Source organism: Oryx dammah, unplaced genomic scaffold (genome assembly GCF_014754425.2).
Source record: "Oryx dammah isolate SB20612 unplaced genomic scaffold, SCBI_Odam_1.1 HiC_scaffold_11, whole genome shotgun sequence".
In the NCBI taxonomy this organism is placed as follows: Eukaryota; Metazoa; Chordata; class Mammalia; order Artiodactyla; family Bovidae; genus Oryx; species Oryx dammah.
In genome coordinates this window covers 6,760,398-6,778,080 of record NW_024070195.1, presented here as the reverse complement: position 1 = coordinate 6,778,080, position 17,683 = coordinate 6,760,398, and the positions used below count along the sequence as shown (strand labels likewise).

Sequence of the window (17,683 nt, the reverse complement as noted above, 5' to 3'; positions counted from 1 at the left end):
AGATCTGGGACCTGGGTAGGTTTGCGTCCTTGCACTTTCCAGGAAACCAGAGAAAAAAACGGGCTGGGAAAAGATCCCGAACAACTCGAAAAGAAGCACATTCAGACATTAATTCTCCAGTCTCCCTTCCCCAAACGCTTTACTAGCGAGGGACCGGAAGTTTCTGTTCTACCTTACGGTCTCCCTGAAAGCGACCAACAAACTCCAGGCAAACCTAAGAACGGAGAAGCGCCCCAGCGCCCCTGCGAAGGGCCGGGGTCACGCCAGGCTTCCCAGGTGGCGCAGCGGTAAAGAATCCGCCTGCCAACGCGGGAGACACGGGTTCGACCCTTGTGTCAGGAAGACCCCCCGGAGAAGGAACTGGCAACCCGCTCCAGTATTCTTGCCCGGAGAATCCCACAGACAGAGGAGCCTGGCAGGGTACGGAGCCACCGGAGCATTGTGGGCGAGCACGCCAGGCTCGGAGCCCAGAGCCCGACGGACGTGCGCCCCCGCGTGCCCCTGGAACGGTGGAGAGGGGGCCGGGGTTCTACGGTGCTCGGGTCCCCCCGAGGTCACTCACCTCCCCCATCCCGAGGCTCAGGCTGGACGCCACGCACCCGAGCCAGGGCGCACGCCAGGACCCGGACGCGGCGCGCCGCGCTCCGCCTCCTGGGTTCCGCCCGCGAGGCCTGGGGTAGCCCACGGCTCCCGGACGCCAAGCTCCGCCCCAAACTCTAATTAATCATCCCGCCCCTGAAAACCTAGCAAAGTACCGCGATTGAGAAGCCTGTTGAGAAACGCTGGCATGTTAACTAGGAATCAAGGTAAGGCCACCTGGGCGCACGCAAGCGCACCTTAAGAAAAAGCGACTTCTCCAGGGATGAAAACATGTCAATTAACAGACTTTAAAAGCGAAGTTCTAAGGTGATAGGCGCACCCTGTGCTGAAGCCGGCAGTTTTCTCTCCACCTTTACAGCAGAGTTGGTTTCGATCCATTGATATTAACGGACTGAAGCTGAACTTTCCCCATAGGAACCAGATTTGTACCCGAAACTGTGACTTTATTCCTGATATTGCAAAAGAAAGGGTTTTAAAATATATACATCTCGCTGTGCTCAGTCAAAATAAAATAAACATTTTCATCCAGTCTGCTTGTTTTCTGTCCACTTACTTTAGCCCCACAAGAATGTGTACCAGGTTTAGGCTGATTGGTTGTCTGATATGAGAACACGATGACAAAAATAAGTTGGACTGGAATTTTCTTTAAAAAAAGAAAAAAAAAAGCAGACAAAAGGACCTCTCAGATCCAAACATTCCTTTTAAAAAATTAACTTGTATGATAATCAGGTGCTGTGGGTACTTGGTGTCATGACCTTTACAGAAGATATTTGTTTGCATCAAAGGTAAACTTAACATAACCAGAATCTCTGCAAGTCAGCCCTGATCTCTACCTTGTATCTCCAGTCCATTCAATAAAGTACTTGTTTCAAAGCTCATTGTATCCATTCCTGGTAAATACGATGTAATTTACTTATTTTAATATAAACCAAACTTTTAGATTCCTTTGCTTTTGAATTAATAAATTTCTACGATTTCAAAATCAGCTGTGAATATAGTGTTCTGAATCAATGTAAGTATTAGTGCAGGAAAATTTTAAGGTTGATAGCAAATAATCAAATACAGTTTAAATGCACTTTTAGAGAAAAATAGGTAATACAGTAAGAATATAATGTATGACATTTAAGTCTTCTTGATATTAGTTTAAAGTTTTAATCAGTTATTTTCAGACTGTGGGGAAAATATGTCTTTCAAATAACATGGTTGTTAATGGATTCAAAAATTCAAGAGAAATTAAAGATAACATCACAGACAACACCATTTATTTTTTTCTATGTTTTCACTTTGATTAACTTCTTTTACTAACATGTTTTACCCAGACATAATTTTAGGACAACTTGGAATATATATTCTAATTCTGCTCAAACTAAATACAGTAGAGACAACAACTCTTCTTTGGATACCAGAATCTATTTAGAAAAAAAAAAGTACTTGATTAATTGACTTGGCTTTCTTTTTTTTTTTTAATTGTGCTTTTTTACATTTTTGAAGGATAAGGACTCTAGGAATATTCCAAAATTACAGAGAAAAGGAATAGTATAACAATGGTTACAATAAGACCAGAAATTAGTTTCTACATATTTCACAAGTGATTTTAAGTTCGTTTTTGAAGTATATTAAAAACATTTTGTTGTTATTGATCAGTCACTAAGCTGTGTCTGACTCTTTACGACTCCATGACTCCATGGACTGCATTATGCCAGGCTTCGCTGTCCTTCACCAACTCCCGGAGCTTGCTCAAATTCATGTCCTCTGAGTTGGTGATGCCATCCAAACATCTCATCCTCTGTCGACTCCTTCTCCTCCCACCCTCGATCTTTCCTAACATCAGGGTCTTTTCCAATGAGTTGGCTCTCTTCACATCAGATGATCCAACTATTGGAGCTTCAGCTTCAGCATTAGTCCTTCCAATGAATATTCAGGCTGATTTCCGTTAGGATTGACTGGCTTGATCTCCTTTAAAATGTTTTTAAAACATTTTAAAACGTAATATTATCTTAAACTTGACGAAGAAATGTCGATTTGTAATAAATGAAAAGAGAAGGGTCAGTAATTTTAACCATGGAAAAAGAAAACAACCCAAAAAGCAACTGAATGATAGAAGTTGCCAGGAGGTTCAGGGCGCGGTTGATACACTGAAAGTCTGTGGATGAAAGTAGTGGGTGAACAGTGAACACGTTTCTCCGTTTCCTCCCAGATTTTCACGGCAACTCTGTGAATGATTTTAATCAGAAACGCTGACCCACAAGAACATAGAAACTTTAGGGGCAGGATGATCGCGGTAGGGAGGCTGGGGAATGAATTTGTCCTTTTCTCTTATAAGAACTTTGCGCCTCTGCTTGGGGGGGAGGGGAGTTTCGCGGAGGGTGGGAGCAGGGAATCCCAGCTTGAAACTAGAGAAAGAAGAAAATTTGTGTCATTACCCAAATCTGGCTTTTACCCTCTTGGGAATTCTCTGCCCCTGGGCCGTCAACAGCAGCGGCTCTGAGTCGAACTTCACTGTTGGTTTGACTTGTCCTCCGCCAGGAAAGTTAAGAGGACTGGGAGCGTGGACGAGATACGGTACCTGCGGTTGTAAATGCGCATCGCTTTCCTCACCTTTCGCCAAAGGAAGAGGCTGTGAAATCCTGCAAGAGGCGCTGGACTGCGCGTCCTTCCCTCCGGGTGCCACGCTGCATCCGCGTGCGCGCTCGGCGTTGCCAAATTCTAGGCGCGCGGGGGTGAGGATTTGGCGGGATGCAGGTTCCCAGCGTCCTCCTCTAACAGTGAACGTCTTTAGAAGCCGGCCTCCGTCTGGCTGCCTAAAGAATCTGCCTGCAGTGCAGGAGACCCGGGTTCTATCCCTGGTTCGGGAAGATCAGTGGAGAAGGAAATGGCAAGCCACTAGAGTATCCTTGTCTGGAAAATCGCATGGACAGCGGAGGCTGGTGGGCTGCAGTCCATGGGGTCGCAAAGAGTTGGGCAGGACTGAGCAACTAACCGGAGAAGGCGATGGCACCCCACTCCAGTACTCTTGCCTGGAAAATCCTGTGGACGGAGGATCCTGGTAGGCAGCAGTCTATGGCGAAGAGTCGGACACGACTGAGCGACTTCACTTTCACTTTTCACTTGCATGCATTGGAGAAGGAAATGGCAACCCACTCCAGTGTTCTTGCCTGGAGAATCCCAGGGACGGGGGAGTCTGGTGGGCTGCTGTCTATGGGGTTGCAGAGTCGGCCACGACTGAAGCGACTTAGCAGCAGCAGCAGAGCAACTAACACGTCACTTCTGTCCGGTTATGCTGGTAGCAGGAGCGTGCCATCCTCAAGAACAAAGGCGCAGGGAATGAATTCTGGAAACCCACCCTCCCTCACTGACCGCGGCGGCCAAAGAGCAACTTAAACCCCTTCCATTGGTTTCTTGTATTGGGCCCTTCCAATAACCCGAAGAAAGTGGGTGCACAGCTAAAGAAAGCTTGGTCTCAGCCCTGGGAAGCCCACAGCGCCCTATGCGCTCACCTGGTTCTTCCAGTCTCCAGAGCCTCCGCAGACGGAATGGGTGTAAATACGATTTTGTTGTGATATTTCCACGACGATTTCCACACGGTTAGGGAGGAAAAAAAAATACTATTTTTTAAAAGGGTCGTTTCATATGGATGGCGACTGAAAAATCCCCGAGCCTCAGATCCTTTTCCAAGCAGAAAGAAAACAGGCTCAGAAGTAGCCAAGGCGGCAGAGAAAATACAGGTTTGGGGGCGCTTGGGGGCCGCAGAGTTCCCCCCTCCTTCCCCTTCCTCCTTCCTACCTGATGCGAAGAATTGACTCGTTAGAAAAGACTCAGAGGCCGGAGAAGAAGGGGACGACAGAGGATGGCACCACCGACTCAGTGGACATGTTTGAGCAAGCTCCGGGAGATGGTGAAGGATAGGGAAGCCTGGCGTGCTGCAGTCCATGGGGTCTCAGGGAGTCGGACACGACTGAGCGACTGAACAGCAACATCAGTCGGAACAAAATCCCCGAAAAGAACGCGCCCCAAAGCTAGTAGGCGTGCACGCATCTTCTCGGACAAGGGCGCGCGCCCGCCCAGGCGTTTAGAGGTGGTTCCCGAACTGCCTGGGGACTGAGTATTGCCTCTTGAGGACTTTGCTGGAAAAGTTCTGTCTCAAAAGCCTCTCTCTAGATCCAGTCGGAAACCCCAGAGGTGGGGCGCAGTTAGGAAAATGAACATGATTTTCAACTTAAACTAGACATTCCAACCTCCCCCGACCTTGGCCCGTCTAGGCTTCAGTTTCCAGTCACCTCGAGGGCTCAGGTCCACCTCCCCTCCGTCCCTCGCCCTGCCTGGAAGTGGGGGACCGGCCCTGCAGGTCCCTGGAGGGTGGGAGCGGGCGGGCGGGGAGCGAGGAAGGGCGGAGCACAGCGCGCGGGGCCGCGGGGCGGGGGGCACCTTTATAAACGTGCGGGCAGCTGCCTGGCGCCCGCGCTGTGCTCCAGGTGGAGACTTTTCAGCACTGCGACCAAGAACAGGGCTCCACCCGAACCGCCCTGAGCCCTTGTCCGCCGCTTCTGTAGGCCTCTCTGTCTGCCTCTCTCTCCACTTGCTTTTAAAACAGGGGGAAAACAACCGTGGGCTGCTCTAGGTTGGTTTGTTTTTCTTGTGTCTTTCAGGACCCTTGGCAGGGAGCGCCCGCGAGGAGGACCGGATGCCGGCGGCGGAGGCGCAGCTGGCGGACTGCGCGTGGTCCTACGGGATGAAGCTCAGCTGGGACATCAACGACCCGCAGATGCCGCAGGTGCGTGAAACCCGCTGCGCGCGCCGCTCTCCATCCAAAGAGGCGGGATGTCTTGGCAGAGACTGTGGACAGGCCGCCCTACCACCCCCCTCCCCCCAAAAAAGCACATCCCTGAGAGCCCGCCAGTGTTCAGGGACTCCTTCTCCCACCTGTTTCCTCGAACCCTTTTGAAAACACCGAAAGCAGCGGGAACTGTCAATTAGGCTCCACGTTTCAGGTCGTCTGGCCGCCGGGAGCCTGACACCTCGTCCCTCACTTTCTTTTCACTGAGGCAGAAATCCGCTGACTCTTTCTTGTCCATTCTTTGGCATCCACTAGAAAGGTGGAGGGGCATCTTGGTGAATGCAGATGCCACCTCTTCTCACGCAGCGGAACTGTGAGATAGGGCCATAAATTGCAGCGACCAAATCTCAAACAGCAGGACTTGGGCCATTTATCCTGGCTGCCAGGATGAAGCGTGGCTCTTGGGGGGCTTTGTAGTCGTGCTAACCAGGTCGCAGGCGCCCAGACAGCCTCTGGAATCCAGGTTTTGGACACAACTTCCGAGCTTACTTCTCTAGTGAGGAGGAAATCAGTGTCATCTGTTTAGGGTGAATTTAGGGTGAATTTGATTTAGTTTTTAATAGAAGGAAGGCGTCTCAAGCCAAGTCCCCGGAATGGGCTGGGCCGTTTTGCTTGGTCACAATGGTTGGGAACAGAAACTGGGGAGTGACTTTAAAGTCCTGGGTGGAGGTGGAAGGAGAATTAGGAGTGACCTGGAAGCATTTGCAGAGGTGGACTTCTGGCAATGCCCTGGCGCAAGGGGTGAGAGAGACTTGACCTTTATTCAGCATCTATTATGTGCCATACAGCTGTTCATGTGGACAGCAATTCATTAGCAACGTTGTGTAGCCTCTCAAAGAGATAAGTACTTTGGGGTACACATTCATGGAAATCTGTTTGTTTTCAAGCCTGCCTACTTTAGGGTCACACTGCACCATTCTGTGAAAGTGGACCACAGTACAGCTGGGGCATCTCCTTCCCACTGACCTCTGTCTGTGTAAATCCCCACGGGGGCTGGGGGGATCTGTTCTTGTATTTTAGAAAAGAGCCATATCCAAATAAGGGAAGGATGGGTTCTCGCACAAGCATTTTCTAGACTTTCCATGTAAATGTGAAGAACTTATCCTCTGGGAGATTAGTCCTTAAACAGAGTGAGTGTGCCGTCTCTAAAGAGGCAGGTGCCCTGGGCTGGAGAAAGAGAGTCCTGCTCCGGCTAACCCAAGGAGAAAGGGCTACACTCGCAGTGTGACCTTGAGACGGTTCCTGAATTTGCCTTCGTCTCGGGTCACTCACTTGTCATTAAGCAGTGGAATTAGATAACGATCTTAAACTCTCATCCCGTGTGTGTTTAGGACACTATAGTGTGAAAACAGACCAAACATAGACAAATGTACGTGGCCGTGTTGTAATACCACTTCATTGTGGATAGCAAAATTTGGATTTCGTGTGACTTTTCACGTGTCACAACATATAATTCTTTTGATTTGTCCCCTCAATCATTAAAAAATGTCAAAATCATCCTTAGCTTGTGAGCTGTACTAAAACAAGTGGGAGGCTGAATTAGGCACATGGTCCCTAGTTTGCAGACCCCTGCCATAAAGAGTACCTGGTAAATAGTAAGTGTGCAGGAAAGGGTAATTTATATTAAACTTATAACAAAAAAGACATCGCAGTATAAATAATGCATAATATGGACAAGGGCCACCAAACATGAATAGGAAAGTGGTGTTCATTCTTTTAGATATCACATTATTTTAGCCAGGCAGCTCTTTGTGTAGGAGAATGACAATCCATATTGCTCTGGAGAGAGGACCAGGACTTAGCAGGCTCCACCAAGTGCTCGGGTTTACCTTATAGCCAGGCTGTCATCATAATACCCTTGTAAACCTGGAAGGCTGGGCTTCCCAGGTGGCACTAGAGGTAAAGAACCTGCCTGCTGGTGCAGGAGACATTAGAGAGAGACTCAGGTTCAATCCCTGGGTAGGGAAGGTCCCCTGGAGGAGGGCATGGCCATCCACTCCAGTATTCTTGCTTGGAGAATCCCATGGACAGAGGAGCCTGGGGGCTACAGTCCATGGGGTGGCAAAGAGTTGGACACAACAGAAGTGACTCAGCATGTATGCATGCAAACCTGGAAGGCTACTTTGGGAAGCTGTTCTTGTCTCTCTCATGTTGTACTGGGTATCAAGCCAAGAGCTTTGGAAGAAAAACCACAGGATGGAAGAAAAGATACAGACTGAAGTGTGTATCAGTGAAGAACTTTCTAACCACTTTCTGCCCTGGCACTTTAATACTTACCTTAAAAATATTTGTAACGTGAATACACCAAGAAGTGGTATAACCTGGTGGTAAGGAGGACAGGCTCTGGAGTCAAACTGTGTGGGCTCAAATCCTACAGCCAGATCTTACTAGCTATGTGACTTTGGGCAAGTCGATGAAGCTCTCTGGTCTCCGTTTACTATGCAGTTAAATTGGGATAATATTGTGCCTATTGTCTGTGGGCAGTATGAAAGCTAAAACTAATACCTGTACCATATAGGAAGTGCTATAGAAGCATCAGTTTATAGCCAGTTGTCAGAAGGGTACACACACACAATGAGTGACATTTTGTAAGAGCACAGCTTCTGGGTTTTACAGTATTTCTGGAATTTAAAAGACTCAGTTTTCATCCTGATATGCTTGGAGAAGATTAAAGCTTGCTGCATGGGGTTTGGAGTGGATAAACGTGATCGCTGTCGTTGGACGCCTTTGCAGAAGCCAGCTCACTTTGACCGCTTCTGCGAGTGGCCGGACGGCTACGTGCGCTTCATCTACCGCAGCGACGAGAAGAAGGCGCAGCGCCACCTGAGCGGCTGGGCCATGCGCAACACCAACAACCACAATGGCCACATCCTCAAGAAGTCATGCCTGGGCGTGGTGGTGTGTGCACAGGACTGCGCCCTGCCCGACGGCTCGCGGCTGCAGCTGCGGCCGGCCATCTGCGACAAGGCGCGGCTGAAGCAGCAGAGTGAGCCATGGGGCTGGGTGGGGGTGGCCCTGCGGGCGTGAGTTCCCCTTCCCAGTGAATGCATTCTCCTTCCTTCCTTCCGGGGGGGCCGGGAATTATTAATATTTATTAATTAATTTTGTTAACAATATAATTAATATGTATTAATATTAATTATTAACATTTCCCACCTCTGGCTTATGCAGAGAAGCCTTGTCCCAACTGTCACTCTGCTTTGGAATTGATCCCCTGTCGAGGGCACAGCGGTTACCCTGTAACCAACTTCTGGCGACTGGATGGCAATGCAATCTTTTTTCAGGTAGGTGAGGGAACCCCAGTTTGTGATGGACATTCTCATCGTTTCACAGGGACCAGGCCACCTGCCAGGTGTCTTAGAAACTCTCCTTTCTGGTTTAGTCCCTAAGTTGTGTCCGACTCTTTGTGAGCACGTGGACTTTAGCCCACCAGGTTCCTCTGTCCATGGAATTCTCCAGGCAAGAATACTGGAGTGGGTTGCCATTCCTTTCTCTAGGGGATTTTCGGAGAAGGCAATGGCAACCCACTCCAGTGTTCTTGCCTGGAGAATCCCAGGGACAGGGGAGCCTCGTGGGCTGCCGCCTATGGGGTCGCACAGAGTCGGACACGACTGAAGCAACTTAGCAGCAGCAGCAGCAGCAGCAGGGGATCGTCCCCACCCAGGGATTGAACCCCTGTCTTCTGTGTTGGCAGGCAGATTCTTTACTGCCTAAGCCACCAGGGAAGCCCCTTAGAAACTCTGGATCAAAGCAAATACAGCCCAACTGGCCAGAAATAGGTGTTGTGGCTTCTAGCCTAGCCTTAATAGGTTCCCAGAAATTAGTTCACCTACTGTGTGCTGAGTGAACTTAGTTATAGTTATTTTCATATTTAAAAGGACTATTAGGTCATCTTTTAAGATGTCAATTATTAATTAGTGTAGTTTTAGTTGTTTAAGATTTTTTTCCCCTGTTTCTTTGAAAAAAATAACAAGTTGGAATGTTGGGAAAGGCATATTTAATTTTTGCCCAGCTTCGCCACAGAGGAACACATGTGATTCCTCCCCATATTAATGCAGGCCAAGGGAGTTCATGATCACCCAAGACCAGAGAGTAAGTCAGAGACGGAAGCTAGAAGAAGTGCAATCAAGAGACAAATGGCTTCTTTTTACCAACCACAGAAAAGGGGAATTCGAGAACCTGAGGTAATGGGGAGCTGCCGTTACACTTGTGCTCTGTGTTTGTCTGTATCACAAAATACACTGAGATTTACTCAAAATAGGAATGTCATACCTCAATTTAAAAGGTTTGATTTTATGTGAAAATTCTGTCTCTAACAAAATGTCATTGAATCAAATTTTTGAATAGGGTTTCTAATCCCTTCTTCTTCTTAGAAAAAAAAAAAAGCAGAATATCTCTACAGTTAATGATAGAGTGGGGCTGTGAGCTGACATTCTAATACAAGGGCGATTATCCAATGGTCATACAGAAAAACATATTGTTATGTTTTTCTGTTAACTCACTGCATCCCAGTGAGTTAACAGCACAGCTTTGAGAGGGTCCTTTGCATTATTAACGTAGAACAGATAAAAGTTCTTTGTGCAACTTGAGCCACTTTGGCTTCTCTACCAAAGTATGCCAAGCAGGCAGAATATTCGCCTGAAGATAAGAGACACTGATCTTGTCTGAGCACTTTCTATGTGCCAATACATACAGGCTAAGAGATTTACACTTCTTAAGATCACAAAAGCCTTAAGAAGAAACTATGGTTATTGAGCTCCATTTTTAAGTGAGGAACCTGAAGCTCAGAGAGAGTAACTAACTTGTCCAACTCATGAGGGACAGGCAGGATTTGAACCCAGGTCTGCGGTAGGCTCCTAAGCCTCTGCTCTCCTGCACATAGTATGCGGAAGACAGGACCATCCACCACTGAGACCCACCCTCCCAGGCTACCCTGGACCCTCCGAGGTCAGCAGCGTGGAATTCAAGCCTGAGCTCAAGCCGTGAAATTTCTGGACCGGGTGCCCAGATAGTGTTTCTGTGCTCATAACACAGAGTCACCAACTGGAAGCTTGTTATTTGGTTGGTTGGCGACTGTTGACAGGTGAGGGTGTCCATGTAATTTACATCTCTATTTACAAATAAAAACTTTGGGTCATTTCTTTAGGCAGGAGAGAATCAAGATCACAGCAGACATTTCAACAACATCCCTTCCCTGGAGAACCCAGAGGGCTTGGATGTGATTCCTGATGCCGGCTTCCCTGTTCCGGGCCAGCCCTGCCTTTCCTTTCCAAACTCAGATGCTTACAAAGCTACATGCGACCTCACCACCTTCCAGGGAGACATAGTACCACCCTTTCAGAAATATTCGAACCCAAGAATCTATTTGCCCCGGACCCCCTGCAGCTATGAATTGGCAGGTCCTGGGTACACAAATTCGAGCCCATATCCCACCTTTTATAAAGATGCCAGCAGTATCCCTAAGGACCCGGACTGGGTTCATCTGAATGCACTGCAGTACAACGTCAACACCTACAGCAGCTTTGAGAGGAGTTTTGATTTCACCAGTAAACAGCACGGCTGGAAACCAGCCCTTGGAAAAGCTGGCCCGGGGGAGAGGATGGACCAAGGACAGTTCCTGCCCGAGGCCACTCACCCTCAGTACGCCCCACAGCCCCCCTGCAGGTACCTTGCGACTGCCCCACCCGCTGCTCCAGCCCTTCAGACGGTGATCACCACCACCACCAGAGTCTCCTACCAGGCCTGCCAGCCCCCCGCCCTGAAATGCTGTGACAACGTACGGGACGCAAAGAGCCTCTCCAGCTGTGACTATGCTTCTGAAAACACCCAGATGTCCATCTACCCAGAAGCCATGGACCTTCCAGCTCCAGTCATCACGGCAAGCTCTCCAACAGCATCGCTTCCTCTGAAGATTCCCAGAGATTGCTGGACTGTCAGACAACACTCTCTGCCTTATCCTCTAGGAGCAGCACCCTCCCGGACAGATGAAGCAGAGGCCTGGGAAGTGTGTCCCTCCAGACTGGGGTCTGCAGTCAACTATTCAGATCGAGTCAGTCCATTCTTTAGCTGTGACAATGAGAACTTTTGAACAGCAGTCCTGGGCACAGCACTATACTAATCTTCATGTATGCAGTGGAAGACAACACGCAAGTGCTCTCTTAAATTGGGAGATTCAGTTAGCATGCAAAAAAATGTATATTATATCAATGATATTTATGTACATATATATGATAGTAAGACCAATGATCAGAGTAAATTATAGACTGAAAATATTTAGTTACTATAGGGAAATTTTGCACAGCAAAGCCTACTATAGTACATAGAATCAGGTCTGGAATGTGACTTCCAAATGAACAGATAAGCATGAAAGTTGGGCCTCCCAGGTGGTGCAGTGGTAAAGAATCTGTCTGCCAATGCAGGAGACACAAGAGGTGAGGGTTTGAGCCCTGGGTCAGGAAGATCTCCTGGAGGAGGAAATAGCAACCCACTCCAGTATTCCTGCCTGGAGAATCCCATGGACAAAGGAACCTGGTGAGCTGCAGTCCGTGGGATCACAAAGAGTTGGACACAACTGAGCACAGCACACACACACACACACACACACACACACGCGCGCGCGCGCGCACACGAGAGCAAAAGTTAACGAGCTAAGTCCATTTAGTTTGTTAGTTGGAGTAGAAATCAAGAATCTCGGTTCTCACCCAAAGCCTCCCCCACTGGATCATATTAGGGAATTTCACAAATCTCTCTTTGGCTCTTAGGGATTGTCAAAATGGCTTTGGAAAGATATCTTTACAATCTTACCTCCTGAGTCATTTCCTAAGACTTTTATTTAGCATTTACAACCTGTTAAAACACTTCAGGAAGTAATTTGCATAATTTAATCTCCAAAGTATATATCTATAGCTTTTAAGGAAATCTACCATGTAACAGTGATAAAGTGCAGTTGTTTTTAAGTGAATTTTGGTTTCCAGTATCAGTTGAATATCTTCTCTCAACACTGATGAATGTTTGCCTACCAGAGACAGCCTAACACTGATGATGTATATTTAATGGATTTTTACTGTACTAAAGCATATTTTTTGACTAGGTTTCAAAATTAGAATTGAGATGTTTTATTCAAATTTAGTTTTACTGTTTGTAAAGCTCATAAATGTACACCTCATAAATGTAATTGATAATGTCATCGATTAAACATAATAAATAACATTTTAAAATAATATAGCTGAATCTTCAGTTACTTCATAGCAAAAATAGAAAAAAATTGTTCATAGTATGATGTGTGAAACACTTGTTTTAATAGATCAAACATACTAGTTTAAATTTTGTTTATTTAAGAAAAAACTATTTGCTATCTAATAATAGAAATTCTCTTCCAAATACTGTGCATGGGACTTCCCTGGTGGTCCAATGGCTAAGACTCTGAGCTCCCAATGCAAAGGGCCCAGGTCTGAACCCTGGTCAGGGAACTAGATCTTACATGCCACAACTGAAGATTCCACAGGCCACAACTAAGACCCCTGCAGTCAAATAAATGAATATTACCAAAAAAACAGGACTTCCCCAGTGGCTCAGCTGGGGAAGAACCCATCTGCCATTGCAGAAGACGCAAGAGATGCAGTTTTGATGCCTGGGTCTGCAAGGTCCCCTGGAGAAGGAAATGGCCACCCACTCCAGTATTCTTACCTGGGAAATCCCATGGACAGAAGAGCCTGGCTGGCTGCAGTCAGTGGGGTCACAAAGAGGCACAACTTAAGAGGTTGAACAACAACCACAACAAACCCAAAGTAAAACACAAAGCAGTGTGCATACATGCACACAAACACGTACTTCTGCACAGCTCCAAGTGCTTAATGAAAACATTCCATTTTCAAATAAGAACAAACTATAGAGATAAATTTTTGAGAATTGAGGGGGAGAAGGATTATTCACAAATTTGATTACAGTACTCAATTTGCATAACTAAATTGCAGTCAATCATATGCCATTTTAAATCATTGAGTGCTGTATATTTATTGCTACTGCTCACCCGATTCATAAAGCCCTCATACACTGCTGTAATGAATGCATGCATTACTGGCCATGAGATTAAAAAAAGTATCAGCACACTCCTGTTCCATGGCCAACTTTTTCTCAAAGGAAAGGATGCCTAATACATTCATGGACTACTTTTTTCCTTTAGATTTCCATTGCCAGAACTCGCAGCTTCTAATCATATCTAGCAATCACATAGCAATTATGTGGGCCAGACACTGTTCTAAACCCTGAACAAGTATTGATTTATTTGATCTTCATAGTAGTCCTCTGAGCTACCTGAGAGAGGCCGAGAGATTTTCACAGTGAACGGCAGGGTTGGAATTTGAATTCATCTCCAGAGTCCCCACTTTTAACCACATCACATTAGCTTTGATTATAGTTGTTTATCAACAAAATCCCACTTGTACTTAGCAAGTGTTGTGCTTGGCATGGAGTAGCGAGTTTTATTACTGCTAAGTATTAATCTCCTAACATTGGACCCAAAGGTTCTGCACAGGATGATAGATAGGGGAGGGGTGGGAGTGAACAGACAGACCCTGGGCAAAACCCTGAGGTGAGCATTTCCCAAAGTGTGGTACAAGGGTGCTCTGGGTTAGAGGATGATTCTAGACGGTCCAAAAATATTGTATGTTAATAGGATTTATTTTAATGTGTAATAGGGAAAGAACAACACATCCAAACTATGATTTCAGGGTATTTTTGCTGAGACAGAGCAAAGCCACAAGGCAATTTAAGGAAAAATATTAAGCAAATAATAGTACAGACGTTACAAGAAATGCCAAAAAATCATCAAAATTGTTGAAAGCCACTGAGTAAGAAGACACACGGTAACAGAGAAGAATAAACCTGACTCCGTATTACATCCACTCCTTTAGCATTAAGCCCTGTGCTCTGTCATGCTGACTCTCCACCTTCGGAAAAAAACATTGCCTAGAGCCTGAAATATGCATGATAGCCCACCATCAGGGCTCTGGCTCCAAGTTTCTAAAGCAACCCACTTCAATATTCTTGCTTGGGAAATCCCACGGACAGAGGAACCCTGCAGGCTACAGTCCATGGAGTTGTAAAAGAGTTGGACTTAGGGACTAAACAGCAGCATTCGACAATTAGGCCAGAAAATCAATAAAGATAAAGAAGATTTGAGCAGTACAATAAACTAAGGAAACTTGACAGGCATCAAAGAACACTCAACAACAAGAGATATACAGTATTCCAAAGTGTGCATGGAACATTCTCTGGAACAGAACATACATTAGAGTACAAAACAAGCCTCTGTAGATTAAAAAGATACTGTTACTGCTGCTGCTAAGTCACTTCAGTCGTGTCTGACTCTGTGAGACCCCATAGAGGGCAGCCCACGAGGCTCCCCTGTCCCTGGGATTCTCCAGGCAAGAACACTGGAGTGGGTTGCCACTTCCTTCTCCAATGCATGAAAGTGAAAAGTGAAAGTGAAGTCGCTCAGTCGTGTCCGACTCTTCTCGATCCCATGGACCGAAGCCTACCAGGCCCCTCCATCCATGGGATTTTCCAGACTACTGGAGTGGGGTGCCATTGCCTTCTCCGAGATTAAAAAGATAAAAGTCCTACAAAGTACGTGTTCCTACCACAGTGGAATAGAAATCAATAATAGAAGTAATCTAGGAAATTCACAAATATGTAGAACTTAAACAACATACTTCTAAATAATCAGAAAATCAAAGAAGAAATTGCAAGGAAAAGTAAAAAATATTTTGAGAGTAATGAAAGCCAAAGATAGCACACTGAAACTTGCAGGATTCAGTTTATTGGCTCTGGCAATGTGGAAAGTGTTGGTGACCATGATAATAGTTTTTTCCATGATGTGATGGCTCTGTGCACGGAGAACCAGACAAAGCAGCTGGTGACAAGATGATTAAGCTCAGTTGGTCAAGAATCCGCCTGTAATGCAGGAGGCCCCGGTTGGATTCCTGGGTTGGGAAAATCCCCTGAAGAAGGGAAAGGCTACCCACTCCAGTATTCTTGGGCTTCACTTTGTGGCTCAGCTGGTAAAGAATCTGCCTGCAAAGTGGGAGACTTGGGTTCGAACCCTGGGTTGGGAAGATCCCCTGAGAAGGGAAAGGCAACACACTCCAGTATTCTGGCCTGGAGAATTCCATGGACTGTATAGTCCATGGGGCTGCAAAGAGTCGGACACAACTGAGTGAATTTCACTTTCACATTCAATGTAGATTTTGGACTGTAGAGAAAACTCTATGTGTTCAATTAAAAACTACATTGAAAGCTTCAAATTCCTTCCAGTGAAGTTTATTTTAGTGATGGGTTTGTCAGAGTTAGCAAAAAATTTAGATGGTTCCTATTAGATTTAAATTAAGATAAACAATAAGTACTTTTTGAGTGTAAGTATATCCCACATAGGGTTTTCCTGGTGGCTCAGACCATAAAGAATCTTCCTGTAATGCAGAAGACCCAGGCTTAATCCCTGGGTTGGGAAGATTATTGCATGGACATACAAAAAGTATTGCTTATCTGAAATTCAGGTTTAACTGGGTGTTCTGTATTTTATCTGGCCTTCCTTCTTGGGAAGAATGTGCAAATGTAATTCCATTCCTGGTCAAAATGTGGTAAAGGACATTTGATAAACTAAGAGGCTAAAAATGTCATTACCTAGAACAATTTGGTTGCTGAACTTTTGTGTGGGGAAAACGTATTTTTACAAGCTGTTTACTTAATGGAAGAGAATATATTTGTATCATGCTTTAGAATGTAAAAATCATGGTATGTGAATCTCCAATTATAGTTATTTTTGTGTTTCCTTTTTTAAAAACATAGTTTGACGTTATTTCTAGCACCTATATGTTTTTATGCTTATATCACTTTATTAATGATATTGCTGTTTCTACTTGATACTCCCCTCTCCTTTCCAAATCTAAAACTACTGCTTCATGAAAGAAAAATATACTCACATATTTTCTTCAAAAAAAGTTTAAAAAAAAAAATCAGAGATAACTTAATAAAGATTTTAAAAAGCCAAGCACCACCCTTTAACATTTATATTTACCAACCTTGCGTGTCGGACAAGCAGAGTCGTACCACCTACCCCTTCAGCGGATGGTCACCCTGTTTATTTCTATTTCTATACCGCCTGGTTAAAGCAAAGAGTGTTCTGCACCAGTAATGGATTTTCCATTAATCAGCCCTTGAGAACGGGGTCTTCTGATTCTCTCTCAGGCAGCTGAGCTACCCACATCACACTGTGTCTTACGGCTCATCTGATGAATTTTCTTTGAACACGAGGCAGTCCGAGCCTCGGTTTTGGGGGGAAGAGGGTGGCTAAGCCTTTCTGCGCTCTCAGCCATCTGTGCTGCCCCGCTGATGAATCAGAAGGGCACTGCTGAGTAAAAACGCCACCTGGCTACCTATGGGGGCCTCTGCCTGTGGAAAATAAGCATTCTCTTTTTTAATGTTTCTTAAGGGCTAGATTTTTTTTTTTTTTAAGTGGAAAAGCCTTCTGCCTAGAAATGTTCTCTCCAAATAGACTACATTCCTGACCCAGGTTTCCATAAACCACCTGAACTCATTCTCTTAACCACCCTAAGCACTACGCTTTTAAAGACCGTTTCTAACTGTTGCCAAGATGTAGCAAAAAACAAAACAAAACAAAACAAAAAAACACCTTAAAATTCAACTGCACAGGGAATTCCAGAGGGGGATGTACAGATGTCATCTATTCCAGGCTCTGTGTTCAGGCATCAGTGCCCTTGGTTATAGGTTATAGTGAAGAATATAGTTTAATGCCCTAATTTACCTCATCTCTGCTAGTCAGTGCTCCCTGTCTTTCCACCCAAAAGGCCTTTTTTAATAAATTGAATCTGTTTAAATAAATATCCCACCTTCTGCATCCCACCTTTGACAGCGGACTCCTACATACAAAGGAACGATAGAGCAGAGCCTTTCAAAAAAGGACAAAAACATCCTTCTCTGTGTATCCAAAACCTCACGTCCTGCTTATGTTCTATTGAAAGGTTTTTTCTAGTATAGGATTTTGATCCAACTGGTGCGTGGACCAAATTTTTGTTGTTGTTCAGTCGCTAAGTCATGTGGACCAAATTTAGTAAGAACCAATATAGTATACCTCTAGATGAGAATATCTCTATATGCTTATTCGTACCTAGGGCTTCCCACGTGGCTCAGTGGTTAAAAGAATCCGCCTGCAATGCAGGAAGTGAAGGTGAA

The 17,683-nt window shown here is 45.6% G+C and overlaps 2 protein-coding genes across 2 annotated transcripts in view; one reads left to right on the top strand and one right to left on the bottom strand.

The window, feature by feature from the left end:
- Nucleotides 1-571, bottom strand: part of SYCP2L (synaptonemal complex protein 2 like) — a 57,878-nt gene extending 57,307 nt beyond the window's left edge. Inside the window, exon 1 of the mRNA XM_040249879.1 lies at nt 563-571. Within this exon, the coding sequence (XP_040105813.1) occupies nt 563-571 (9 nt within the window). The remainder of the gene's footprint in view (nt 1-562) is intronic.
- A 4,710-nt stretch (nt 572-5,281) lies between these two features.
- GCM2 (glial cells missing transcription factor 2) lies at nt 5,282-11,522 on the top strand. The gene is made up of 5 exons (XM_040249252.1): nt 5,282-5,371; nt 8,168-8,420; nt 8,606-8,718; nt 9,493-9,618; nt 10,581-11,522. The coding sequence occupies exons 1-5, from the start codon at nt 5,282-5,284 to the stop codon at nt 11,520-11,522; spliced, it is 1,524 nt and encodes a 507-aa protein (XP_040105186.1).
- The last annotated feature ends 6,161 nt before the right edge of the window (nt 11,523-17,683 follow it).

Excerpts from the sequence above, each read along its gene's own strand:
- GCM2 (XM_040249252.1), top strand. The coding sequence starts at position 5,282 with ATGCCGGCGGCGGAGGCGCAGCTGGCGGACTGCGCGTGGTCCTACGGG. Across the intron at positions 8,421-8,605 it reads GGCGCGGCTGAAGCAGCAGA|AGAAGCCTTGTCCCAACTGT; the intron begins GTGAGCCATGGG and ends TGGCTTATGCAG. Across the intron at positions 9,619-10,580 it reads GGGGAATTCGAGAACCTGAG|GCAGGAGAGAATCAAGATCA; the intron begins GTAATGGGGAGC and ends TCATTTCTTTAG.